Genomic DNA, 27,789 nt, shown 5'->3' on the forward strand with positions numbered 1-27,789 from the left:
ACAGGTACACCTCCAATTGACTCAAATGATGTCAATTAGCCTATCAGAAGCTTCTAAAGCCATGACATCATTTTCTGGAATTTTGCAAGCTGTTTAAAGGCACAGTCAACTTAGTGTATGCAAACTTCTGACCCACTGGAATTGTGATACAGTGAATTTTAAGTGAAATATTCTGTCTGTAAACAATTGTTGGAAAAATTACTTGTGTCATGCACAAAGTAGATGTCCTAATCGACTTGCCAAAACTATAGTTTGTTAACAAGAAATGTGTGGAGTGGTTGAAAAACGAGTTTTAATGACTCCAACCTAAGTGTATGTAAACGTATGACTTCAACTGTAGACCTAAAGGCCGAGACAAGAAGACAGTGGCAGAATAAATTCAACCACATCTTTGATTTATCACAAAACCGGATAGCAACCTCAGTGAAGTCCACAAAGCATATTGCATGTACAGTAACAGACCTACAGCATGGTCAAGCAAGTTAATTTCCAACATTTTCAGACCACTAAACAACTATTGATTTAGAATACCAGAGTTACCGCAAGTCACAATGAAAACAGGAGCTGCCTCTACTATTCCAGCACCATTTTAATTTCAACATCATCAACTCACCACTGCTTAGTCTAATACAGTGACAACTAAAAGATACCAAAAACGATTTAGTCCAATCAACGTAAGCTAAATACAGTGGGGCAAAAAAGTATTTAGTCAGCCACCAATTGTGCAAGTTCTCCCACTTAAAAAGATGAGAGAGGCCTGTAATTTTCATCATAGGTACACGTCAACTATGACAGACAAATTGAGAAAAAAAAATCCAGAAAATCCCATTGTAGGATTTTTAATGAATTTATTTGCAAATTATGGTGGAAAATAAGTATTTGGTCACCTACAAACAAGCAAGATTTCTGGCTCTCACAGACCTGTAACTTCTTCTTTAAGAGGCTCCTCTGTCCTCCACTCGTTACCTGTATTAATGGCACCTGTTTGAACTTGTTATCAGTATAAAAGACACCTGTCCACTACCTCAAACAGTCACACTCCAAACTTCACAATGGCCAAGACCAAAGAGCTGTCAAAGGACACCAAAAACAAAATTGTAGACCTGCACCAGGCTGGGAAGACTGAATCTGCAACAGGTAAGCAGCTAGGTTTGAAGAAATCAACTGTGGGAGCAATTATTAGGAAATGGAAGACATACAAAACCACTGATAATCTCCCTCGATCTGGGGCTCCATGCAAGATCTCACCCCGTGGGGTCAAAATGATCACAAGAACGGTGAGCAAAAATCCCAGAACCACACGGGGGGACCTAGTGAATGACCTGCTGAGAGCTGGGACCAAAGTAACAAAGCCAACCATCAGTAACACACTACGCCGCCAGGGACTCAAATCCTGCAGTGCGAGACGTGTCCCCCTGCTTAAGCCAGTACATGTCCAGGCCCGTCTGAAGTGCATTTGGATGATCCAGAAGAGGATTGGGAGAATGTCATATGGTCAGATGAAACCAAAATATAACTTTTTGGTAAAAACTCAACTCGTCATGTTTGGAGGACAAAGAATGCTGAGTTGCATCCAAAGAACACCATACCTACTGTGAAGCATGGGGTTGGAAACATCATGCTTTGGGGCTGTTTTTTCTGCAAAGGGACCAGGACGACTGATCCGTGTAAAGGAAAGAATGAATGGGGCCATGTATCGTGAGATTTTGAGTGAAACCCTCCTTCCATCAGCAAGGGCATTGAAGATGAAACGTGGCTGGGTCTTTCAGCATGACAATGATCCCAAACACACCGCCCCGGGCAACGAAGGAGTGGCTTCGTAAGAAGCATTTCAAGGTCCTGGAGTGGCTCTAGCCAGTCTCCAGATCTCAACCCCATAGAAAATATTTGGAGGGAGTTGAAAGTCTGTGTTGCCCAGCGACAGCCCCAAAACATCACTGCTCTAGAGGAGATCTGCATGGAGGAATGGGCCAAAATACCAGCAACAGTGTGTGAAAACCTTGTGAAGACTTACAGAAAACGTTTGACCTGTGTCATTGCCAACAAAGGGTATATAACAAAGTATTGAGAAACTTTTGTTATTGACCAAATACTTATTTTCCACCATCATATGCCAATAAATTCATTAAAAATCCTACAATGGGATTTTCTGGATTTTTTTTTCTCAATTTGTCTGTCATAGTTGACGTGTACCTATGATGAAAATTACAGGCCTCTCTCATCTTTTTAAGTGGGAGAACTTGCACAATTGGTGGCTGACTAAATACTTTTTTTCCCCACTGTATGTGACTGTCCATGGTTCTGATTTCTGTGTGTGCGCGTTCGTGCAAGTAGAAAATCATATACTCACCTTACTTGTAGAGAAACGCCAATGCCATCCTCCTCTCTTTCATGTTGACGAAAAACAGTCTATCACGCTGTCATACAGTACACACTTTTATTTTTTGTTGTCCTAGGCTACCTGGCTAAAATGCTTGCTCGCTAGCCTAACTTCCATTCATGGGCAACGTTAACTAGTTAACATTCGCCTTCTACATCTAGCTACATATTGAACTTCCATCCTCTCAGGCCAGGGGCACAACAATGTATGAATGAATGGTTGGATCAGGATCGCCTTTATAATCATTGGCCAGTACGGAAAACCACAAGTCCAAATCCCTATCTCCATCCATGGCTAATTTAGATGAGGGCCAATTTTAGCTAGCTAGCTAGCCACCGGAGGACAACAACACAACAAGATTCAACAATTCAAGTTTTTCTGTCAATGAGGTATGCTCTCAATGGGATTTGATAGGAGTGACGCCAAAATCCAAGCTGGCTTCCCTTTACACTTTTTTTTGGTCCAGGACCATTCACAGTTGAGCTCACTCAGTTCAGCTCAATGCTGATTGGCTATTTTTTAAATACCTTTTTTTTAAATCAAGGGAGGCCAAATGCTCGCTGGCTTCCCTTGCGTTCAATGCTACGGCGGGAACAATGTCATACTCGTTTGGACCAGACAGCATCAGATAGATGGCCTACACGTAGCGAGACAGAGGGGCGCTATTTCGCTCGCTCAGATGCCTTCTCCTGTGAGATACATTCAGCCTCTTGCGAATTGAAGGAAAATTATGAAACAGACATGAAATATATATTATTTTATGTATTTTTATTTTTTTTCTTGGTCATTTTTTTTGGGTGAAGCCTGACTTCCCTTGGCATCCATGAATACACGCCACTGCTTATTGGAGCTGTCATTTGTGACACTTGTTAAAAGTGTGCTTTAAACAGTGGTGTAAAGTTTTTAGGGCGGCAGGTAGCGTAGTGGGTAAGAGCGTTGTGCCAGTAACCGAAAGGTCGCTGGTTCTAATCCCCGAGCCTCCTAGGTGAAAAATCTGTCGATGTGCCCTTAAGCAAGGCACTTAACCCTAATTGCTCCTGTAAGTCGCTCTGGATAAGAGCGTCTGCTAAATGACTAAAATGTAAATGTAAATGTACTTAAGTAAAAATACTTTAAAGTACTACTTAAGTAGTTTTTTTTGGTATCTGTACTTTACTTTACAATTTTATATTTTTGTCTACTTTTACTTTTACTTCACTACATTCCTTAAGAAAATATTGTGATTTTTACTCCATTCATTTTCCTTGACACCCAAAAGTACTCCTTACATTTTGAATGCTTAGCAGGACAGGAAAATAGTCCAATTCACGTTCACGTACATATAAACCGAACATCGCTGGTCATCCCTACTGCCTCTGATCTGGTGGACTCACTAAACACACATGCTTCGTTTGTAAATTATGTCTGAATGTTGGAGTGTGCCCCTGGCTTTCCATAAATTTAAAAAACTAGAAAATGGTGCCATCTGGTTTGCTTAATATAAGGAATTTGAAATGATTCATACTTTTACTTTTGATACTTAAGTACATTTTAGCAATTACATTTACTTTTGATACTTAAGTACATTTTAAACCAAATACTTTTAGACTTTTACTCAAGTAGAATTTTACTGGGTGACTTTGGCTTTTACTTGAGTCATTTTCTACTAAGGTATCTTTACATTTACTCAAGTATGACAGTTGGGTACTTTTTCCACCACTGGCTTTAAACAATGTACATTTGTTGATTGCTAGGCATACAAATAAGATTATTTCTTGATACATTTGAAACGAGGTCTAGTTGTTGTGGCCACAACCAGACTAGATTGTAAGACTTGGCGGAATGCATTACTTGACTGCAGTGAGAGTAATATGTACAATACCGTTAACGATTCGTTCTCGAGTTTGTTGAGCAGAGGCTGTGTCCATCATAACATTCAATAATCAATTAATTGCATTCATTCTTGCACCATGCGATCAATTATCAATTCTAAACATTTATTTGTATCTATGCTCCCTGCAGCATGATCTATTTTCCCATGCGAACATGATACACAGTTGCTGGTCGGCGCACTACCCGAGGAGCTCGTATTTATCCTGCTGTAGAATTCATTGCGGCCAGCAGGTCAAACGAACGACTAAAATGAACGAGTCGCTCTGACAAAACGAATCATGACTCTCGAGTCAGTAAAAAGACTCGTTCGCAAACTGAACATCATGAACACGTGTGCGACCAGAGCTACCTCCAGACAGGACAGGAGCCTGATAACGTTAAAGGCCGAAGAATAAAAATAGCATTTCGGGTTATGTTCTACTGTTGTGAATGCATTACATGTCATTTCTTGACTTGAACAAGGCACGCGGGGAACAGAGCGTACTGTCGCACCACGCCACAGCTGACTGACAGATCGCCAATCGGAACTAGGGAGTGAAGCAAAAAAAGTTATCGGTCTCTTGGGCGGTTGTATGTTTAGCACCAAAGTGACTGATCAACCACTAAATAGATTGTGTATCATGGCGGACTACTTGATCAGTGGACAGACTGGTTACGTGCCCGACGATGGACTGAGCGGGCAGCAACTCTTCAACTGCGGGGACGGCCTTACATACAAGTAATTATTGGAATTTGGCAGGCGTTTTTTGGCTGAAATAGCCAAATCCACTAATTTGAAGGTGTGTCCACATACTTTTGTATATATAGTGTATCTAGGTCCATGCACTTATGGCACTGTATCACCCTTATTAAGGGTGTCTGGGACATGTTTCTCTAAATTCTGTTTATTAATAATCAGCCTACTTTCAGTGTCTGACACATGAGACAATAACTATTTTGTGGTCAGATACGTTAGCTTAGTTTCCAGCAGTTTAATTAGAAATTCAAAAGGCACTCTCACATCTGAGCTATCTTTGTTGCTGGTGCATGGTAACAGTTGAAAAAGATAAAAAGAAGAAACCCGCACACTGCTCTTGCTAGTATCACTGCGCTTTATTAAGCTTTATGTATCGGCCTCAAGGCCTTCGTCAGCAGTTGAATTAGGAAATACCATGCAGGCATGACGGGCCTTGTGTGATGGTGTTTGACAAGAATGTAATTATGACACCCTGGAGGCACCATCATGTCAAGATATTAGCTAAAGGGTCTGATTGTATTGGAATGCCACGAACAGTAAGTAGTTAGGTAGAAGTATAGCTTATTTGGCAGTCAGTCAGCCACTGTCTGCTACAGTGCCTTCTCTCTTGTCTGCTCTTTCAGTGAAGGTACTGTCGTGTCGCGTCGGCTGCCGGTGGCTATTGCTGTCAAACAAAGGAGTCCGCTTAAGCTGTACCTTGATTAGAAGTCTTTATTCATTATCACAAGCTTACAGCATAAGTTTACAGACTCGCGAGGTCTGGAGAGCAGTGTCCTCCAATTCTAATAGCTGCTGTGACCTCTCTTTGTCTAGTCCCTATTTATAAACAATGCAAAAAGATGGGTGGCTCCCTCTTCTGGCCAATCACCAGTCTCCCCTGGGGCGTCACCCTCCAAACGCTACATTTGAAATAAGATCATAAACATTCCCTCTTCTGTTCCTCTAAAACAGTCATAATGTTAATACACCACATATTCCCCCCTTCGAGACAAATTAAAAGTCTCGACAACAAACAGAATAGGATTATGACTAGTAACAATTTATCCTATTGAGTATCTTTAACATTAAACCAAAAAACATTATCCTCTAGAGTGTAAATACCTTTATGAAATATGAACAACTGTTTATGAAGTGTGAATACATTACTATGAAATATGAACAAATCTTTATGGAGTGTAAGAGCGAAAAACTGTCCGGCAACCTTCCATCCATCAATCAAGACAGTAAAATTCTCTCACGGTCCCTCTGCCCCAGGCAACCACCTTCGGTACTCCAGATAAACTCATAACCCATGTAAATGCATTTGAAACTATGATGCAATTAAATACACATGTAAGCCCCTGCAAACAAAATCCTATCCAATAAATATCCATTGTAAGGCTGGTCAACCCATTGGACCTTACAGTGAACCTCTCCCTGCCTAGACTTTCTCTGTCCCTAAGCATCACCGAAATAAACAAAAACATCTAAGATCCTCACATGTATTCAATAACATCAAATATCCTTTTACAAAAATTAATCCCTAAGGCTATTACACAAATTATGTATTACACATGTCTATATTTCATTGCAGACACTTGAATGTAGTCCACTACACTTCATCTCCCCGTAGTCTCCTCTTCCAATGGATTGTTGATGATGGAATCAGCCACACCCTCCTTGTTTCATCTCCTCCAGTCATATTGTCCCTTCATATTGTCCCTGTTTGAGTATTTCAATCTCCATATGTTCCCCCAAATGCTTCTGAAAGAAAAGGAAAGACCAAACAGTATCTTTTGCAAAACAACACTTTCAAATTGACCATCAATATCAACTAAGACTATAAAAATGATATATAAATGATGCATGAATCACATAAACCCATTCCCCCCTTTGATTCATAAATCATACTACAAATCACACCAATATTGGAAAAAAATTGAAAAATGATCAAAACATCAAAAATGATATTTATCCATTAGTTCCACTTGTCCATTTTCATCCAGATCAGGAACAGTCAACACCGGCATCTGAGTGTTGTCTCCAGGCATCACTCTCCAACCTATCTCAATATCATAACTTTCTCAAAGGTCAGTAACAAATTACAAACATCACCCAGTGTTATCAAAGTTGCCATTAAATGTAACCCATCACGGCCCCTACTGGCCTACCTGATCTTGCAACCAAGTCTTCGCTGACTTCTGCTCCCTCAGATCTCCCAAATGCATCCCTTATATTCTTCAATGCATATATAACTATCTGAACTATCTGGACTCAAAGTATCTACTAATATTATCAATATGATCTTTCCAAATGTTACACCATACCATGGAAAAAATCCCCCCTTCTCCCTTAGATTTATACTTCAATGATAGGCTTGAAGACTATGACATGTAGCCATGTCTCTTTTCATCCAATTTCAAATATAGCTTCAGATTGCTGTGTCCGGTGCTACCCCTCTTATAATGGTAGAAACCTAATATGGAAGCTTCAACGTTGACATGTAACAACATCCTGTCTATCCATAAGGTAAAAATATATATGCTTAATCACCACAAACCCTCCAAATATCTCTAAAATTCCCCATAGTCACATTGTCAGGCAAAAGCTAATCTTTTAACCATCAAAGTCCTGCTGTTCCTACTACCTGGTACCTAAAAAGTAACATATTTCTCATTACTACCCTTAAGGTCATACATACCCAAAGTTATCATATAACATCACAATCTGATATTCCCATAAACATACCCCTTACCTCATATGTTTTATTAGAACAAACAACTTTTAGCCCTCACTGGTTTCACCTCCAATACTTCAGTTACGCTGTTACCTGATTTTACTTCACATCTAACAAATTCACACAAGTTAATTCACTTAACCCAATAACACCTAAACCTAGGCTTAAACAAATGTTTTGACAACGACATTATTTTATCTGTTACTGACTGTTGCGGATACCACAGTCATGACAAAGCACAAGATTGACTTGATAGAGGTCGAACGACCGTCTCTAACATGTTTGGTGGTGGAATTCTCACCAGACATGGACCCTCAAAATTCCTCACTGATCTTACAGAATGAGCTGCTGGAACCTGCCCATCTATCTCTAATTTTCACAACAGAAGAATCAAACCACTCCCTTTAGTTTCTCTCTCCCCTAACGAGCGGTACTGATCAGATACCTCTCCTTGTCTGTCATTAAAATTAAAGACCTCATCCTGTACTTCCATGATAAATCCTTCACTATTTCAGATGAATCTATATTGTCTCTACCACTATCTGCTCTCCTATTTTAACCCTATTCGTACTATCCTTGACAGCACTCTCCAACCGTAACATAACCACTGAGTCCTTCTTGCTACCCCCTTTAATTTCAGAAAAGTTGTTGTCGGTGTCATACTTCCTACATTTGCTTATTGCCATCGTATCATTAATCCCTTCCAAAGTTACCATTAAAGTAGTTGATGTATTAACCTTAATTATTTCTAGTGGCACAGTTACCAATATCCTCTGTGTATTATCTACTGTTGGAGTGGCTACTGTAATCTACTCCTCCTGAACTCCCTCAATGACTGTGGAGGCTACAACAGACCTCAACTCTTCCATTATAAGCGTTACTTTATGAATTACATAGCCTTTTAACCAATAATTCTTAACCAGACCAAATTCTAATGCTTGCACTAGATAAGTACACATATATTCTCCCTGACCTTTCTCTGTAACATTACGCAACATAAGTGAACAGTCACTCCTAACCCTCTTCTAAACTATACCTCCTTTAATTAGGTGCCACAGCTTCTACTCTTGGTCCTGATAACAATACTTCTTCTCCATAATTATCTCTCCATGTGGGAGGAATGTCCCCATCCTAACCCTAATAAGTATTTTTCCCCTAAAATTGGTTCCCTTATAATCAAATGCAATATATTTATGGCTGTAATAACTATCAATGTTGAAAAAGTTAAATTGCTTCTCACTGTTGTTATAATAGACTGAAGTGTTAATGTCCTTAGTTACTTCTAGTTTTTCCCCAAAGAAAAGTTGTCTTTGCTTGTACTTCCATCTATCACCACTAGTGTCACTTTTTCCAACTCTCAGTCCTATCTCTAATCCCTGACTTTCAAACTTTTGATTATAAAAAATATACACCTACAATTACCTTGATCTTCCTACTCTAAAGTGTCATTCACCACTGTTCTCTCTCTCTTACTACTAACTTTGAAACTTAGCTTACTGTCTTAGAGTTCCTTCAACCCTAGTTCTCCTAACTTATTTTAATCTAATCTTTTCTCTCATAACCTTTAAAAACTTTTTCCACTGATTAATTCACAAAATCCCTTTACCACCAAATTTTTAGAATATGTGATTGGGAAAGTCCCCACCTGTTTCTGACTTCTTCACACACAGACTTGGCAAATGACTAAACACCTTTTAGCCTAGCCTGAAATCTCTTGGTGTAAGAATGTAACCCCGAATAACCGTCACCCCTTTTAAGTTTATTTTCAGACAGTATCTTTTTAAGCAAATGATTCCCAAAAACCCTACTTTTTAAAATCTTCTACCAGACAGCCGTTTAGTGTACATCCTATTGTACAATTCAATTTAAACAATGCATCTCTTCCCAACACTGCAATAGGTATATGCTCTAATATTAGTATCTTAAGAGTAATTAACTGTTTTACTACCTCAAATCCCTATCCTAATTAGTTAATTTTACATAGTGAGATGTTTAACCTCTTTAGGCTGAACACAGATAAGTTTTTCCACTATTCACCATTATTTCTCATAGTCCTCTGGTTTTACTTCAATTGTTAGATATTTTCTCTTCTTCTCTAATCGGTGCTATCAGCTGACACCCCCCTTCCGGATCTTCTAGGCACTCTAGAATCTTTAGGGTTCACCTGGAGAACAGGTGATCTTGAATTGCCCCTGTATCTTCATTAAAAATGTTCTCTGTTTTTCCTCCTGACTTGTTGCACTCACAGGTAAAGTACCCAATCTGTCCACAATTATAACAGTCTTCTGAAAGTTGCTGGAAGTGTAGCTGAAATCTTCCTCCTCCTTCTATTTCTTCTCGTCCTCTTCCTCTCCAATTCTGTGTCTGTCCAGAAACTGGCTGTGGATATGGAACATTTGGTACCCCCCTTGGCTGGTACAATTGCATTTGATATTGTTCAGTTGAAGCTGTAACAGTGATTGTTGATTTGGTTCACTCTGATTCTTCATAACCAAAGCTTCTCTTCTCCACCAGTTGTATGATTGAGTTTTCTCAGAGTTTCTTCGTCCTGTTCTTTCTTGCTGTTGACATATCAGGATTCTTCAACATCTTATATTCTAAGTTCTGTCCTCACAATATCATCTTCCATCATCTTCTTACTTTTCTTCTGTGATCGTCGTTTCTGCTTGTTCTCTATCTATTATTCGTCTTCATCTCTGATGCACCAATCACCCTCCTGGATGATCACCGGAAGCTGAGGATAAACATCCCTAAGCTGTACTCCCTAAGCTCTACTTCCTTCTCATAAGGTGGGTGTCTTTTTGCTGAATCCGTATGTGAGAAAGGTGTACTAACTTCTGCCATTAGTTTTTCTAACACTACTTTAGTTAAAGGATTACTATTTTTTCCCCTATATCAACCCTTTTATATTCCTTTATTGTGAACTATTTTAGACTGTATAGCCTATGGCTTCCCCCCTCTAATTATTTTTATAAACCTAACAACTCCCAAAAATTTCTTCTTTTTTTTTTTCTCCTTTTTTTCCAAAATCAAATCAACTAAAATATTAATATTAAAAAATTCAATTAAATGTTTTATTCAAAAACCATTTCTAATTAAAATAAAAAATCAATTAAAAAATCAATTAAAAATTATGAATAATTTAAAACCAATTTTTTATTTCTATATCCTATGTCACTAATGTATCAATTAGTGACTATCTTACCACAACCCATCAGGAAAGTAAATGTAAGTTAGTCAACTTCAAAGCAATCCCAAAAACAAAGCCTTCTAGCCTTACAACCCCTTGATTTTTATCAATTCCATTGTTTAATATGCACCCAAGTATCTTAATTGCAGAATAATGTCAGTACCTGATTTCCAACCGAACTGTAATCCAGCCCAGTGATGCACAGAGACTCCAAAATGCAAATCTTATTCAAATCAGTATTTGCCAAGCCTATGTGAAATTGTCATACCACATATTTTGTAAGGGATGATTTTGTGAACTAGCCTGATATCTGATCCTCTGCCTGCGTCACACCTTGTCACGTGACGCACGTCAGCACTTCCTGTATCTCCTCTCTCCTCTCGTTCCTCCCATATGACAGAAGAAAAAAACACAGAATAACATTGTAGTAGTTAATGCAATCACTGAGTATTTCCAACCATTCAATATTCGTTCGTTCTACATTATTCACTCTAAGACTAAACTCAGAACTAAATAGATCGCTCAAAAACATTTTTATTTTATTTTAATCCGTCTTTAATTTAATTCATTATACTCCGTCAACATCTCTCTCATTTATCAATTCAATAGGTCACAAAACAAGTTTCATCTTTAACCAAGCGCCGATGTAACAACTAGAAGATTCGTGTTAAAATCTCTTTGTCTGTGTGTTTCTCCGTCTCCCTGCAGCCCCCAACAGAAATATGACCCATTAGCAAAAACGTGTTGTAGTTTAGTACCGTAAACCAAAACGTGTCCTAATCTCGTGCCATAAACTCCAAATCCCACGTTTTGTAGTGTAGTGTCATAAAATTAAACGCATGCGCAAATGCATTCAATGATACGATTCCCGGATAATAGAACGATAGCATTACGCTACAGCTTCACTATTTTATACCCTATACTCACACAATTACACATAACAGAGCTCACATTTGCGTAGAACTTTCACTTCCACACACACAGACATATTTTAAGAGACTTTAATCCATCGCAATGGGGTCTCTAAGGATACGTTAGCATGTAGCACACAACACAATTAGCCTTTAGCATTAGCCGCCATGTACCATGTAGCATGAAACACCCTCCCATTTAGCATTAACATTAGCCTTTAGCTAACTGCGGCCTACCCAGCCCTAAGTAACCTGCACCGTGGCCAAATCATTATCCATCATTATCCATATCTCCGCCTAACTTTATGCTGCCGTAAGTTCTGGATAATCATAGAGAGGTTATCCCACACATATACTTCGTCAACTATAAGATGAGCATAACATACATATAATCCGTCCAGCTTATAATTCCCAGAATCAACCTTACCCACCGAACGCGTTGCAAGGATTTTATGGCCCATTCCTAAAGAATCGCCTCGCTTCGAGGTCTTTACCAGATTCACGGTGCCCTAAATATGCATACGTATTCCAGCCTTTATTCTCTACCAATCCATTTGTTCTAGACTTTACCGTTTACACATCAACCAAATTTAGAATATTTTACTTCAGCCTCCTAGTCAACAGCAATCACACCACCAGCCCAAAATCCACACTGTACATACTATCTCATTTCCCCAATGAGCAATCGACACAATTAATGCCCAAATGGTGATAAATCTCACCTTAGCCGGCTTGAACAATAATCACCTCGACACTCAGAAAAGGAACAAAGAACGATGCAATCAGTACCCGTACTGGCCACCATTTGTCGTGTCGCGTCGGCTGCCGGTGGCTATTGCTGTCAAACAAAGGAGTCCGCTTAAGCTGTACCTTGATTAGAAGTCTTTATTCATTATCACAAGCTTACAGCATAAGTTTACAGACTCGCGAGGTCTGGAGAGCAGTGTCCTCCAATTCTAATAGCTGCTGTGACCTCTCTTTGTCTAGTCCCTATTTATAAACAATGCAAAAAGATGGGTGGCTCCCTCTTCTGGCCAATCACCAGTCTCCCCTGGGGCGTCACCCTCCAAACGCTACATTTGAAATAAGATCATAAACATTCCCTCTTCTGTTCGTCTAAAACAGTCATAATGTTAATACACCACAGTACCACATCACATTCTGCTAATTCCTTGCTTAATACAGGCCTAATCTCCTAGAAACATGGGTCACACATTTGACTATTTAGGTATTTATAGTATCGGTATACTTCAAAGTGAAGATGCAAGTGGAACAGCATGTTTTAAAGCTCTCATCTAGTTAGTACAAGACAGACAGTGTGCTTGGAAACTTCTCAGGACCTTTAGGAATGTGCTGACCATCAGCACTAATGTGTAATAACACAGGACTCTGTTGCCTGCTCATCACATGCATGCACACTCCACGTAACATACAGTGGGGGAAAAAGGTATTTAGTCAGCCACCAATTGTGCAAGTTCTCCCACTTAAAAAGATGAGAGAGGCCTGTAATTTTCATCATAGGTACACGTCAACTATGACAGACAAATTGGAGAAAAAAAATTCCAGAAAATCACATTGTAGGATTTTTAATGAATTTATTAGCAAATTATGGTGGAAAATAAGTATTTGGTCACCTACAAACAAGCAAGATTTCTGGCTCTCACAGACCTGTAACTTCTTTAAGAGGCTCCTCTGTCCTCCACTCGTTACCTGTATTAATGGCACCTGTTTGAACTTGTTATCAGTATAAAATACACCTGTCCACAACCTCAAACAGTCACACTCCAAACTCCACTATGGCCAAGACCAAAGAGCTGTCAAAGGACACCAGAAACAAAATTGTAGACCTGCACCAGGCTGGGAAGACTGAATCTGCAATAGGTAAGCAGCTTGGTTTGAAGAAATCAACTGTGGGAGCAATTATTAGGAAATGGAAGACATACAAGATCACTGATAATCTCCCTCGATCTGGGGCTCCATGCAAGATCTCACCCCGTGGGGTCAAAATGATCACAAGAACGGTGAGCAAAAATCCCAGAACCACACAGGGGGACCTAGTGAATGACCTGCAGAGAGCTGGGACCAAAGTAACAAAGCCTACCATCAGTAACACACTACGCCGCCAGGGACTCAAATCCTGCAGTGCAAGACGTGTCCCCCTGCTTAAGCCAGTACATGTCCAGGCCCGTCTGAAGTTTGCTAGAGTGCATTTGGATGATCCAGAAGAGGATTGGGAGAATGTCATATGGTCAGATGAAACCAAAATATAACTTTTTGGTAAAAACTCAACTCGTCGTGTTTGGAGGACAAAGAATGCTGAGTTGCATCCAAAGAACACCATACCTACTGTGAAGCATGGGGGTGGAAACATCATGCTTTGGGGCTGTTTTTCTGCAAAGGGACCAGGACGACTGATCCGTGTAAAGGAAAGAATGAATGGGGCCATGTATCGTGAGATTGAGTGAAAACCTCCTTCCATCAGCAAGGGCATTGAAGATGAAATGTGGCTGGGTCTTTCAGCATGACAATGATCCCAAACACACCGCCCAGGCAACGAAGGAGTGGCTTCGTAAGAAGCATTTCAAGGTCCTGGAGTGGCCTAGCCAGTCTCCAGATCTCAACCCCATAGAAAATCTTTGGAGGGAGTTGAGAAAGTCCGTGTTGCCCAGCGACAGCCCCAAAACATCACTGCTCTAGAGGAGATCTGCATGGAGGAATGGGCCAAAATACCAGCAACAGTGTGTGAAAACCTTGTGAAGACTTACAGAAAACATTTGACCTGTGTCATTGCCAACAAAGGGTATATAACAAAGTATTGAGAAACTTTTGTTATTGACCAAATACTTATTTTCCACCATAATTTGCAAATAAATTCATTAAAAATCCTACAATGTGATTTTCTGGAAAAACATTTCTCCTTTTGTCTGTCATAGTTGACGTGTACCTATGATGAAAATTACAGGCCTCTCATCAATTGGTGGCTGACTAAATACTTTTTTCCCCACTGTATTTGTTCTTCTCATATAGATACTTGCTCCATATTTTTCTTCTTCAATCTGTTGTTTAATGTTGCTCTTGTTCTTTCAGGACTCCTCTCAAGGGAACTCGATCTTTCAAATCAACATGATTAAGTACATCAAAGAGAAATACCCACCGCTTCAGGTCATTGGAGGCAATGGTGAGTGTTGGTGCACACACACAGAAATGCTCCATTCTCAGGGTTACCCTCAGTATGAAAAAAAAAAAAAAAAAAAAAGTATGCACTCACTAACTGTAAGTCGCTCTGGATAAGAGCGTCTGCTAAATGACTAAAATTTTAACAAAAAATAACGGTTGCACCATGCACCAGCCTTGACATTGTTGGTCTGTCTCCCCCTGTCTGTCTCAGTGGTAACTGCAGCCCAGGCCAAGAACCTGATCGATGCAGGGGTGGACAGCCTGCGCGTGGGCATGGGCAGTGACTCCATCTGCATCACACAGGAAGGTAAGTCGCACCAATGGCAGGCTTCCTAGCTCCCCTCCCTCCCACCCACCCACCCACCCACAGCTCTAACCCAATCGGGAGCCTTCAATCTGAACACCTTCCCACTAATGACTGAAATCGCTCTTTAGCCAAGTGTAGAAGTCTGTACAAAGGGTCCCATCCGTAAGTGTTCATCCTAGTCTCTCCACTGGCTGTAGGGAATGCTGAATGGTTTTGCAGAATCAAATTGTGCTGCCATGCTATATTCTAATACAGGCAATTTAACCGAATAAGAGCACCTGCTGAATGAATGCAGCATATGCCACATCCTCAAACCTCAGTCAAACCACTTCAGAGCAAAACTTTGAAAACGGACAAACAATGGACTTTCTCAAGGGGCAGGTCCTCAGAAATCAGGCACAACTTTCTTCTCGTTCATCGTTCCTACCCTCTATTTTCTGTTTCTCTCCGTCTCTTCCTCCCTTTCCCTCCCCTTCTCTCTCCATCATGCTATTCTCGCTCCATCATGCTATTCTCTCTCCATCATGCTATTCTCTCTCCATCATGCTATTCTCTCTCCATCATGATATTCTCTCTCCATCATGCTATTCTCTCTCCATCATGCTATTCTCTCTCCATCATGCTATTCTCTCTCCATCTTTCATGATCTGTTTTGGGTTTCTTGTTTTCTATCTATCTATCTCTTCCTTTTTTCTCTCTGCAACAGTCTGTTTCTTTCTTTTTGTATCCCTCTCTTTCTCATCTCCTTCATTTCCTGTTTGGTTGTGTGGACCTCTCCTCTCTTGGTTTCACACCGCCTGTACTATATGTGTCTCTCTAGCGCCTCTCAGTGTTCCTCCTGGTATAAAGCTCCACAGCCCCAAAACCCCAACTACTGTTACGGGATACTGCAGTAAGTCCCCCACCCCCCTGCGCAGGGCTCTCTCTCATTGGCTCTACTATCACACTGTGCCCGCCCACCCCCCTTCACGGCCTGTCTGCATTGGTTGCTAACAGCTCTGCATCAGTAGAAGTAGTAGTCAAGCTGGCCTTGGGTTTTGGATGCTTGTTCTTTTGTCCTTGACTAATCTGTTAGTCACAGTGTGTGACATCACACCTACCTTGTCTCTACATGCCCTCATCATTACGACACATGTGCTACGTTTGGATGCATATGATGAAGTATGTTTTAGTAGTGGACTCGAGATGCATCCTTCATTGCAGTGCACAGGCATGCGATGGACAGTCTCAGATATGATGGTGTCTGTCAGTTAGGCCATTCACCTTCCCTCATCTGAAACAAATTGTACCTGAACTTCTTTAGCAATATCAATTGGCCTACTACAGATGAAAGATAGTTTCATCATTCTGCATCTGTCAATTCACTGTAAAAGGTCAGTGTCCCTGTTAAGAAAAAATTAACACACCCCCCATGAATTGGATTTAACCGCATTTACCCTGTTGGCTGTACACCGACCTATGGCCAGGATTTCATATAGGATTGGGGAGGGAGCCCTTAGCTCCGGATTAGACTGGCTGTTGTAACACATTCATTAATTTACTTACGTCATTGTTTCTAACACCTCATTTACATATGTCATTGACTTAACATAAACCCTGACCTGTCACCTATGATTTACTATGTATTCGATCATAATAATATCATTATTTTAAGAGAGGAAAAATATGCATGTCTTCAAAAACTTTCTGGAAGTGCTGGTCTGCATATGAGTATTTTTATGTGATTATTTAGTATATTGAATTCTTGTCACAGTTAGACTTTGATCCAAAGCTCATGAATATGCATACCAATCACAGAAAAAGAAGTGGGCAAGCTAAAATAATATTTTCCACTTTATCAACTTCCTTCTTTGATGTTGGCTTCTGACATTCTAATGAACTCATTTTAGAGTAAGAGTTCATAAAAAATGATCTGAAAACCTGATGGCTTACAACACGATTCATTGAAACTGTTACACAACTCGTTTAGGAGGAAATTATGGCAATCGTCTACTTCTCAAATTTAGTGTTGATGGACAAAGCCTGCAAAAAAAGCCTGAATATGAAACAGACTCCACTCAAACACTTTCTAAGAATTACTCGGTTTCAGTTTTCTCTTTTCATTTTATGAATGTTATTTTCCCAAATAAACATCACATTTGTATAATGTAATATGGTGTGCAGTTGGTCTATGTTCATGATCATACTAAATGCCACAAGGTTTTTCATGCCCCATCATCTTGCTATGTAATCAGTTTGATAATGATTTGATTTATCAGGTAAACGCATGATAAAATACCATTCATTATAATATAATCCACTCAAATAAGCCAAAACCATGTTTAATCTACAGCAAATCAACAAAAATATGAATTAATTGTCAAATAATACTGATGAATTAACTTTATAAACCAGGAAATTACAACATCAAATGCATGCAAGGACAGACTGTCTGCTGTGTGTGAGAATGCCTAGTCTGTCTGTCTCTGATAGGTGGGCTACAGCAGGGTTTCCCAAACTCTGTCCTGGGCCCCCACCTCTGGGTGCACGTTTTGGCTTTATGCCCTAGCACTACACAGCTGATTGAAATAACCAACTCATCATCAAGTTTTGATGATTTTAATCAGCTGTGTAATGCTAGGGCAAAAACCAAAATGTGCACCCAGGGGGGGCCCCAGGACCGAGTTTGGGAAACCCTGGGCTAAATGTGCAAGCTTGGCTAGATATTCCCCACAATGACCTGTCAGCCTCAATTGAAGTAAGTCTGCGTCTACACAGGCAGCCCAATTCTGATCTTTTTTTCACTAATTGGTCTTTTGACCAATCAGCTCTGAAAAATATCTGATGTGATGATGTGATTGGTCAAAAAAACAATCAGTGGAAAAAATATCAGAATTGGGCTGCCCCCCCCCTGATTTAGACCTGGTATTCAACTCTTACCCTACAAGGTCCAGAGCTTGCTGGTTTTCTGTTCTACCTGATAATTAATTGCACCCACCTGGTGTCCCAGGTCTAAATCAGTCCCTGGTTAAAGGGGAACAATGAAAACAAGCAGTGGAACTGGCTTCGAGGTCCAGAGTTGAGTTTGAGGGGTCTAAAGTGCACACTCAGAGAAAGGCTTTTACAAAAAACACACCACAAGCATACATGCATTCCATTAGCCGTTACTTTTAGCACTTAGAGACAGATATAGTGCTAACACACACATTCCTCTCTCATTCTCTAACGGTTACCTCTCCTCCCCCCTATGTCTCTCCAGTGATGATGGGCTCTCTCCTGGCTGCCACCAGCGAGGCTCCAGGTGAATACTTCTTCTCTGATGGCATCAGGCTGAAGAAGTACAGAGGCATGGGCTCACTGGATGCCATGGACAAGAACCTGGGCTCCCAGACCAGATACTTCAGGTACTGAGGCGCAGTAATACTAATATAATAATTTTCCAATCGTTTCGTTCTGAACAGAACCATAATTGTTTTCATTCCGACTAGCAAAATATAGTTCTGAACCGGTTCGAACCAAAAAAAAGTCACAGTTTATGAAGCGATGGGTTGTTATGACATGCATTATCTGAATTAGGCCCACAGAATTATACCTACGGAGGAGCGGCAACTATGAAGGAACTTTGAATGTCTTTGAACTTCAGAGAGTTGGCTTAACAAACGTTAGACCAGAGCTAGCCCTTGATCATGACTCTCAGTTCCATTGCATTACATATAATGCCGCCTAGAGTTTGGGAGCTAGACCAGAGCTAGCTAGCGTGTGCAGAGCGGCACCAGAATAAAAAAAATGTGATAACTATAGTATCCTTAACTAGCATTGAAAAAGTTAATCCATTATTCTAAGAAAAAATGTCTTCCCCTAATAGCTACAGTAGACTATGCTTCGGAGGGAGGAGGAGGAGGGGCAGGTAGCTTACACACACACACAGGCAAAGATGTTCAGCTGGCAGGCAGGCTGACACTGGAATTAGTTTGAGTGACAAAGTGAGGGTTTTTGCATAGGCGCTTTGTTGCGTTTTTTTTGTGGGAACCGAAAAAAATGCCCAGAACGTAAAATAACGGTTCCCATGCTTTTAAAATAACGGTTCAGTTCCGGAACAGTATGACTTTTGTTCTCGGTTCTGTTCCTCTGAAAATGTTTGTTATTTTACGGTTTTTGGTTCTGTTCCCTGAACCGGTTCCAACCTGATACTAATACAGTAACACACATTTATTATCTTCAGGGTTGTTGTATTCATTAGGCACAAAATGAAATAAAACAGACAAAGGCACTACCTGAAAGCTTGTTTTCGTTTCCCGTTGCAAAACGTTTTGCTACGGTGTGCACTAATCAATTAATACGACCCAGGGGCAACTGGCTTTGCAGCAGGCAGTCAATCAAAAGACAAACAACATATATACAAAAGTGCCTTCAGAAAGTATTCACACCCCTTGACTTGAGATTTTTTTTGTCACTGGCCTACACACAATACCCCATAATGTCAAAGTGGAATTTCCCCCCCGAAATGTTTACAAATTAATACAAATTTTAAAACTGAAATGTCTTGATTCAATAAGTATTCAACCTCTTTGTTATGGCAAGCCTAAGTAAGTTCAGGAGTAAAAATGTGCTTAACAAGTCACATAAGTTGCATGGACTCACTATGCAATGATAGTGTTTAACATTATTTTTGAATGACTACCTCATCTCTGTACCCCACACACAATTATCTGTAAGGTCCCTCAGTTGAGCAGTGAATTTCAAACACAGATTCAATCATAAAGACCAGGGAAGTTTTCCAATGCCTCGCAAAGAAAGGCACCTATTGGTGGATGAAAAAAACAAAAGCAGACATTGAATATCCCTTTGAGCATGGTGAAGTTATTAATTACACTTTGGATGGTGTATCAATATACCCAGTCACTACAAAGATACATGCGTCCTTCCTAACTCAGTTGCCGGAGAGGAACCTCTCAGGGATTTCACCATGAGCCAATGGTGACTTTACATTTACATTTTAGTCATTTAGCAGACGCAATTATCCAGAGCGACTTAGTAAGTGAGTGCATACATTTTCATTCTGGCCCCCCGTGGGAATCGAACACACAACCCTGACGTTGCAAACGCCATGCTCTACCAACTGAGCAACACGGGACTCTAACTTTAAACAGTTAGAGTTTAATGGCTGTGATAGGAGAAAACTGAGGACGGATCAACAACATTGTAGTTACTCCACAATACTAACCTAACTGACAGAGTGAAAAGAAGGAAGCCTGTACAGAATAAAAATATTCCAAAACATGCATCCTGTTTACAACAAGGCACTAAAGTAATACTGCAAAAAATGTGGCAAAGCAATTAACTTTTTGTCCTGAATACAAAGTGTTATGTTCGGGGCAAATCCAATACAACACATTACTGAGTACCACTCTCCATGTTTTCAAGCATAGTGGTGGCTGCATCATGTTATGGGTATGCTTGTAATCGTTAAGGACAGGGGAATTTTTTGGGAGAAAAAACAAACGTAATGGAGCTAAGCACAGGCAAAATCCTAGAGGAAAACCTGGTTCAGTCTGCTTTCCACCAGACACTGGGAGATGAATTCACCTTTCAGTAGGAGAATAACCTAAAACACAAGGCTAAATCTACACTGGAGTTGTTACCAAGAAGACAGAATGTTCTGGAGTGGCCTAGTTACAGTTTTGACTTAAATTTACTTGAAAATCTATGACAAGACCTGAAAATGGTTGTCTAGCAATGATCAACAACCAACTTGAAGAACTTTGAAAAGAAAAATGGGAAAATGTTGCACAATCCAGGTGTGTAAAGCTCTTAGAGACTTACCCAGAAAGACTGACGGTTGTAATCATTACCAAAGGTGCTTCTACAAAGTATTGACTTTGGCTGTGAATACTTATGTAAATGAGATATTTCTGTATTTTATTTTCAATACATTTGTCATTATGGGATATTGTATGTATTGTGTGAGATGTTGTATTTTATTTTATTCAGGCTGTAACACAACAAAATGTGGAATAAGTCAAGGGGTATGAATACTTTCTGAAGGCACTGTAGCTTAACCCTCTCCTCCTCCTCCTCTCCAGTGAGTGTGACAAGATCAAGGTGGCCCAGGGTGTATCGGGGGCGGTCCAGGACAAAGGCTCCATCCATAAGTTTATTCCCTACCTGCTGGCTGGGATCCAGCACTCCTGTCAAGACATCGGATCCAAGAGCCTCACCCAGCTCAGGTACACACACACCGACACACACACACATTTGAATGTACAGTACCAGTCAAAAGTTTGGACACACCTACTCATTCAAGGTTTTTTTATTTTTTTTACTGTTTTCTACTTTGTAGAATAATAGTGAAGACATCAAAACTATGAAATAACACATATGGAATCATGTAGTAACCAAAGAAGTGTTAAACAAATCAAAATATATTTGAGATTCTTCAAAGTAGCCACCCTTTGCCGACAGCTTTGAACACTCTTGGCATTCCCTTCATGAGGTAGTCACCTCTATACCAGGCGGTGTCAGAGGAAGGCCCAAACAATTGTCAAAGACTCCAGCCACCTTAGTCATATACTGTTCTCTCTGCTACCGCACGGCAAGCGGTACTGGAGCGCCAAGTCTAGGTCCAAAAGGCTTCTTAACAGCTAATCATGGCTACCCAGACTATTTGCATTGCCCCCCTTTTACGCTGCTGCTACTCTGTTTATTATCTATGCATAGTCACTTTAACTCTACCCACATGTACATATTACCTCAATTACCTTGACTAAATGGTGCACCCGCACGTTGACTCTGTAGCGGTACCCCCTGTATATAGCCTCCCTACTGTTATTCTATTTAACTGCTAATTTTACTTATCCAGTTTTTTTCTTAAAACTGCATTGTTGGTTAAGGGCTTGTAAGTAAGCATTTCACTGTAAGGTCTAAACCAGTTGTATTCAGCGCATGTGGCAAATACAATTTGATTTGAATGCATTTCAATTAACAGGTGTGCCTTGTTAAAAGTTAATTTGTGGAATTTCTTTCCTTCTTAATGCGTTTGAGCCAATCAGTTGTGTTGTGACAAGGTAGTGGTATACAGAATATAGCCCTATTTGGTAAAAGACCAAGTCCATATTATGGCAAGAACAGCTCAAATAAGCAGGAGAAATGACAGTCCATTACTTTAAGACGTGAAGGTCAGCCAATCCGGAAAATTTCAAGAACTTTGAAAGTTCCTTCAAGTGCAGTCGCAAAAACCATCAAGCGCTATGATGAAACTGGCTCTCATGAGGACTGCGACAGGAAAGGAAGACCCAGAGTTACCTCTGCTGCAGAGGATAATTTCATTAGAGTTAACTGCACCTCAGATTGCAGCCCAAATAAATGCTTCACAGAGTTCAAGTAACAGACACATCTCAACATCAACTGGTCAGAATAGACTGTGTGAATCGGGCCTTCATGGTTGAATTGATGCAAAGAAACCACTACTAAAGGACACCAATAATAAGAAGAGACTTTCTTGGGCCAAGAAACACGAGCAATGGACATTGTACCGGTGGAAATTTGTCCTTTGGTCTGGAGTCCAAATTGGAGATCTTTGGTTACAACCGCCGTGGCTTTGTGAGACGCGGTGTGGGTGAACGGATGATCTCTGCATGTGTATTTCCCACCTTAAAGCATGGAGGAGGAGTTGTTATGGTGTGGGGGTGCTTTGCTGGTGACACTGTCTGTGATTTATTTAGAATTCAAGGCACACTTAACCAGCATGGCCACCACAGCATTCTGCAGTGATACGCCATCCCATCTGGTTTGGGCTTAGTGGGACTATAATTTGTTTTTCAACAGGACAATGACCCAACACACCTCCAGGCTGTGTAAGGGCTATTTTACCAAGAATGAGCGTGATGGAGTGCTGCATCAGATAACCTGGCCTCCACAATCTCCCGACCTCAATCCAATTGAGATGGTTTGGGATGAGTCGGACCGCAGAGTGAAGGAAAAGCAGCCAACAAGTTCTCAGCATATGTGGGAACTCCTTCAAGACTGTTGGAAAAGCATTCCAGGTGAAGCTGGTTGAGAGAATGCAAAGAGTGTGCAAAGCTATGTGGCTATTTGAAGAATCTCAAATATAAAATATATTTTCATTTGTTTAACACTTTTTTGGTTACTACATGATTCCATATGTGTTATTTCATAGTTTTGAGGTCTTCACTATTATTCTACAATGTAGAAAATAGTAAAAATAAAGAAAAACCCTTGAATGAGTAGGTGTGGCCAAACTTTTGACTGGTACTGTATATCAAAGTGAGCCTACTTTGATAACGCCATGTGTGTGAGCTCGGGGCTCCGTGTAACACTATTTGTCTTCCCCCTGCAGAGCCATGATGTATTCTGGAGATCTGAAGTTTGAGAAGAGGACAACATCGGCCCAGATGGAGGGAGGAGTCCACAGCCTGCACAGGTACTTACTGATGTGATCTAGCTAGGCAGTGTTGGCTAGCCCATAGTGCAATGCTGTCACAGAGGCTAACATTACAATATACACTGCTCAAAAAAATAAAGGGAACACTTAAACAACACAATGTAACTCCAAGTCAATCACACTTCTGTGAAATCAAACTGTCCACTTAGGAAGCAACACTGATTGACAATACATTTCACATGCTGTTGTGCAAATGGAATAGACAACAGGTGGAAATTATAGGCAATTAGCAAGACACCCCCAATAAAGAAGTGGTTCTGCAGGTGGTGACCACAGACCACTTCTCAGTTCCTATGCTTCCTGGCTGATGTTTTGGTCACTTTTGAATGCTGGCGGTGCTTTCACTCTAGTGGTAGCATGAGACGGAGTCTACAACCCACACAAGTGGCTCAGGTAGTGCAGCTCGTCCAGGATGGCACATCAATGCGAGCTGTGGCAAGAAGGTTTGCTGTGTCTGTCAGCGTAGTGTCCAGAGCATGGAGGCGCTACCAGGAGACAGGCCAGTACATCAGGAGACGTGGAGGAGGCCGTAGGAGGGCAACAACCCAGCAGCAGGACCGCTACTTCCGCCTTTGTGCAAGGAGGAGCAGGAGGAGCACTGCCAGAGCCCTGCAAAATGACCTCCAGCAGGCCACAAATGTGCATGTGTCTGCTCAAACGGTCAGAAACAGACTCCATGAGGGTGGTATGAGGGCCCGACGTCCACAGGTGGGGGTTGTGCTTACAGCCCAACACCGTGCAGGACGTTTGGCATTTGCCAGAGAACACCAAGATTGGCTAATTCGCCACTGGCGCCCTGTGCTCTTCACAGATGAAAGCAGGTTCACACTGTGCACGTGACAGACGTGACAGAGTCTGGAGACGCCGTGGAGAACGTTCTGCTGCCTGCAACATCCTCCAGCATGACCGGTTTGGCGGTGGGTCAGTCATGGTGTGGGGTGGCATTTCTTTGGGGGGCCGCACAGCCCTCCATGTGCTCGCCAGAGGTAGCCTGACTGCCATTAGGTAACGAGATGAGATCCTCAGACCCCTTGTGAGACCATATGCTGGTGCGGTTGGCCCTGGGTTCCTCCTAATGCAAGACAATGCTAGATCTCATGTGGCTGGAGTGTGTCAGCAGTTCCTGCAAGAGGAAGGCATTGATGCTATGGACTGGCCCGCCCGTTCCCCAGACCTGAATCCAATTGAGCACATCTGGGACATCATGTCTCGCTCCATTTTTGTGTGATGTTATTGTCAGCACATTCAACTATGTAAATAAAAAAGTATTTAATAAGATTATTTCATTCATTCAGATCTAGGATGTGTTGTTTAAGTGTTCCCTTTATTTTTTTGAGCAGTGTATAATCTGCTTGGTGAGAGGATTTTCTGAACATCTCAGTTCCACATACCACATGCAAGCCCCTAGATTTAGAATGGTTCCCCTTTCAAAACGAATCTCACTTCAACCTGCCTGTAGGTCTCTACAGTATCTGATCTTGGCATGATGCAACATGTTGGTCATTTGTTATGTGATCCATTCATCTGGTAAATCTCTCTCTCTCTCTCTCTCTCAGTTATGAGAAGCGCTTGTTCTAAGGGAGAGAACAACAGTAATGGGCTGCAGACTTGTGTTCCTCAAGCATACGCACATGCAAGCACAAACAACTACTTGCCATCCCCCTTACACACACACACACAGGGTGGCAGGAAAGCCTAGCGGTTAGAGCGCTGGGCCAGTAACTGAAAAAGTCGCTAGTTCGAATCCCCGAGCCGACAAGGTGCCCTTGAGGAAGGCACTTAACCCTAATTGCTCCAGGGTCGCCGTTGATAATTGCAGACCCTGGCCGTGACCCCACTCTCCGAGTGTCTCAGGGAGAGTTGGGGTATGCAAAAAAACAAAATGTTTCCAATTCACACATGCGTATTAATACACACTTGTACATGTGTGAAATAGGAAAAATATATGCACCCACAAAATTATTATTACACACTCACACACAAGTGCTGAGCGATTAGTGCTTTTTGAGGTAGTTTCGGTTTGATTATGAACAAATAATCAGTTTTGATAATTTTTTAAAAGATAAAATGCATTATGAAATAATGACATTAAAATGATTTTATAGATCCTTTATGGAAATTCCAAAGCCAAAAATAGTGAACATTCAATTGCCAAAAAATTTACAATATTCCATTGTCTCTTTCAGGTCTACATTGGGTGGACATCGATAGAAAAATAAGAAATTACTATGAAATAATACAATATTTCAGTTGTGTATATTACTTTAGTTTTTGTATGATAACTTTATTATTTTTCATTCCTTAAAGTCATCATGTACTACTTAGTCATCCTATTTAGCTAACCGGACTAAGCATGCTGCAGAGCTGTCTGATGAAATCATTTGACTAGTTATTCAAAGTAGATAAGGCATACTTTCACTAACTGTCTCTATCCCTCTCTCGCTCATTGTTGTGTGGTGCAGTAGTGGTGCATGGGTAAAATCACCATGATATATAGGCATAAGGCCAAGACAATAAGAAGACACAGTGGCAGAATAAATTCAAACACACCTGTTTCATCACAAAATCTGAGAGCAACATCTGTCCGGTGAAGTCCACAAAGCATATTGCAAGTAACAAACAGTTACATGCTAATTCAACTCAAATATAGTAATTGATAAAAAAAATATTATTTTTTAAATAAAAAAAGGTTACATGCAGCTAACAAAAACATATGGAAATGTCTGCTCTAACCAAATTACAACCAAATAATTGCAACATTACCGCAAAAATGTACGAGGAAAGTGGAAGGGGGGAAAAGTAAGGAACTTCTCTGTCAGCCCTGCATTAAAGACCATCATTGTTTAAAGAAAATTGTGATAAATAAAAAAGTATACCAGTTTCATTTCAGGACCTAAGGATTGACAGCCGTCCCATATAGATAGAAAAATAGTTGGGAAGAGATTTTTGACGTACCGATTCCATGGCAAATGGTTTATGAACTGATAAGCAAAACGACGCCGGATTCCAAACTTATTATACAAAATTCTTGCAACCAATATAATGTTATTTATATGGGGGATACACTCTTCCCAGCTCTGCAGATTTTGCTGCGAAGAGACAGAATCATTCGATCATTTGTTTTGGTACTGTCCATTTGTAGCTTGTTTTTGGTCACAGGTCTAGGAATGGCTGAAGGATTGCAATATTTACCTGGAGCTAACCCTGCAGATAGCATTACTGGGTCATCTGAAAAGTCATAGTCAATCGATCAATAATATAATAATACTTTTAGCAAAATGGTTTATTTTCAATTAAAATAATCTGTAGAAACAATGAGAATAGAAGGGTTCAGAACTTTTGTGAAACATCACAGTACAGTTGAGAAATATGGTAAGTAGAAATCCAATATGGATGGTGTTAAGAGATAGATGGGAGGGGTTGAATGGAGCTGAAGGTTGGGACTAATAACAACAACAAAATAACTAATGTAAAACATACTGTGTCCATAATAGGTATATAGGTTGAGAACCTTTGTGAAAAAGAGCACAGTTTGGGGGATATGGCATGTAGAGACAAACCAGATGGACATCATGAAAATGATCGGAGAGACTGAGGGTAGAGGAAGTTCAGGAATAAAAACAAACAAAATATAATTATTGTAAAATTGACTGTGTCCATAAAATGTATATAGTATGTATAAGCTGGAAGTAGAGGCCTGAGCATTGTTGTTCACTAGTTTACTCCAATTAGGGGAGGGGTGGTGGGGTCGGAAAGTAATAAAGAAAAATAGATTTTAAAATTGCTTATTTGCAAAAAAACAACATATGGGGGATTGGAAGTGATGCAGACAATTACATTGATGGAAGTTACAATCTATCTGCAATATTAAAGCTGATCTACCCCCTAAAAAAATTAAAATAAAACAGTTACATGACATACAGCATATAATCAAGCACGTTAATGTTCCCGACATTTTCGGACTACTAAACAACTATTGATTTAGAACACCAGAAAGTTACCGCAAGTTGCAAAGAAAACAGGAGCTGCCTCCACTATTCCAGCACCATTTAAACTTTAA

At 40.5% G+C, this 27,789-nt stretch overlaps 1 protein-coding gene across 1 annotated transcript; it reads left to right on the forward strand.

The window, feature by feature from the left end:
• Nucleotides 1–4,530: 4,530 nt before the first annotated feature.
• LOC121546551 (inosine-5'-monophosphate dehydrogenase 2-like) lies at nt 4,531–25,457 on the forward strand. The gene is made up of 8 exons (XM_041857804.2): nt 4,531–4,545; nt 4,863–4,970; nt 14,893–14,983; nt 15,194–15,289; nt 18,528–18,672; nt 21,352–21,495; nt 23,625–23,708; nt 25,286–25,457. Exons 1-8 carry the CDS (start codon nt 4,531–4,533, stop codon nt 25,305–25,307), a joined length of 705 nt encoding a protein of 234 aa, XP_041713738.2. The 3' UTR covers nt 25,308–25,457.
• The last annotated feature ends 2,332 nt before the right edge of the window (nt 25,458–27,789 follow it).

Source organism: Coregonus clupeaformis, chromosome 30 (assembly GCF_020615455.1).
Source record: "Coregonus clupeaformis isolate EN_2021a chromosome 30, ASM2061545v1, whole genome shotgun sequence".
Taxonomy (NCBI): Eukaryota; Metazoa; Chordata; class Actinopteri; order Salmoniformes; family Salmonidae; genus Coregonus; species Coregonus clupeaformis.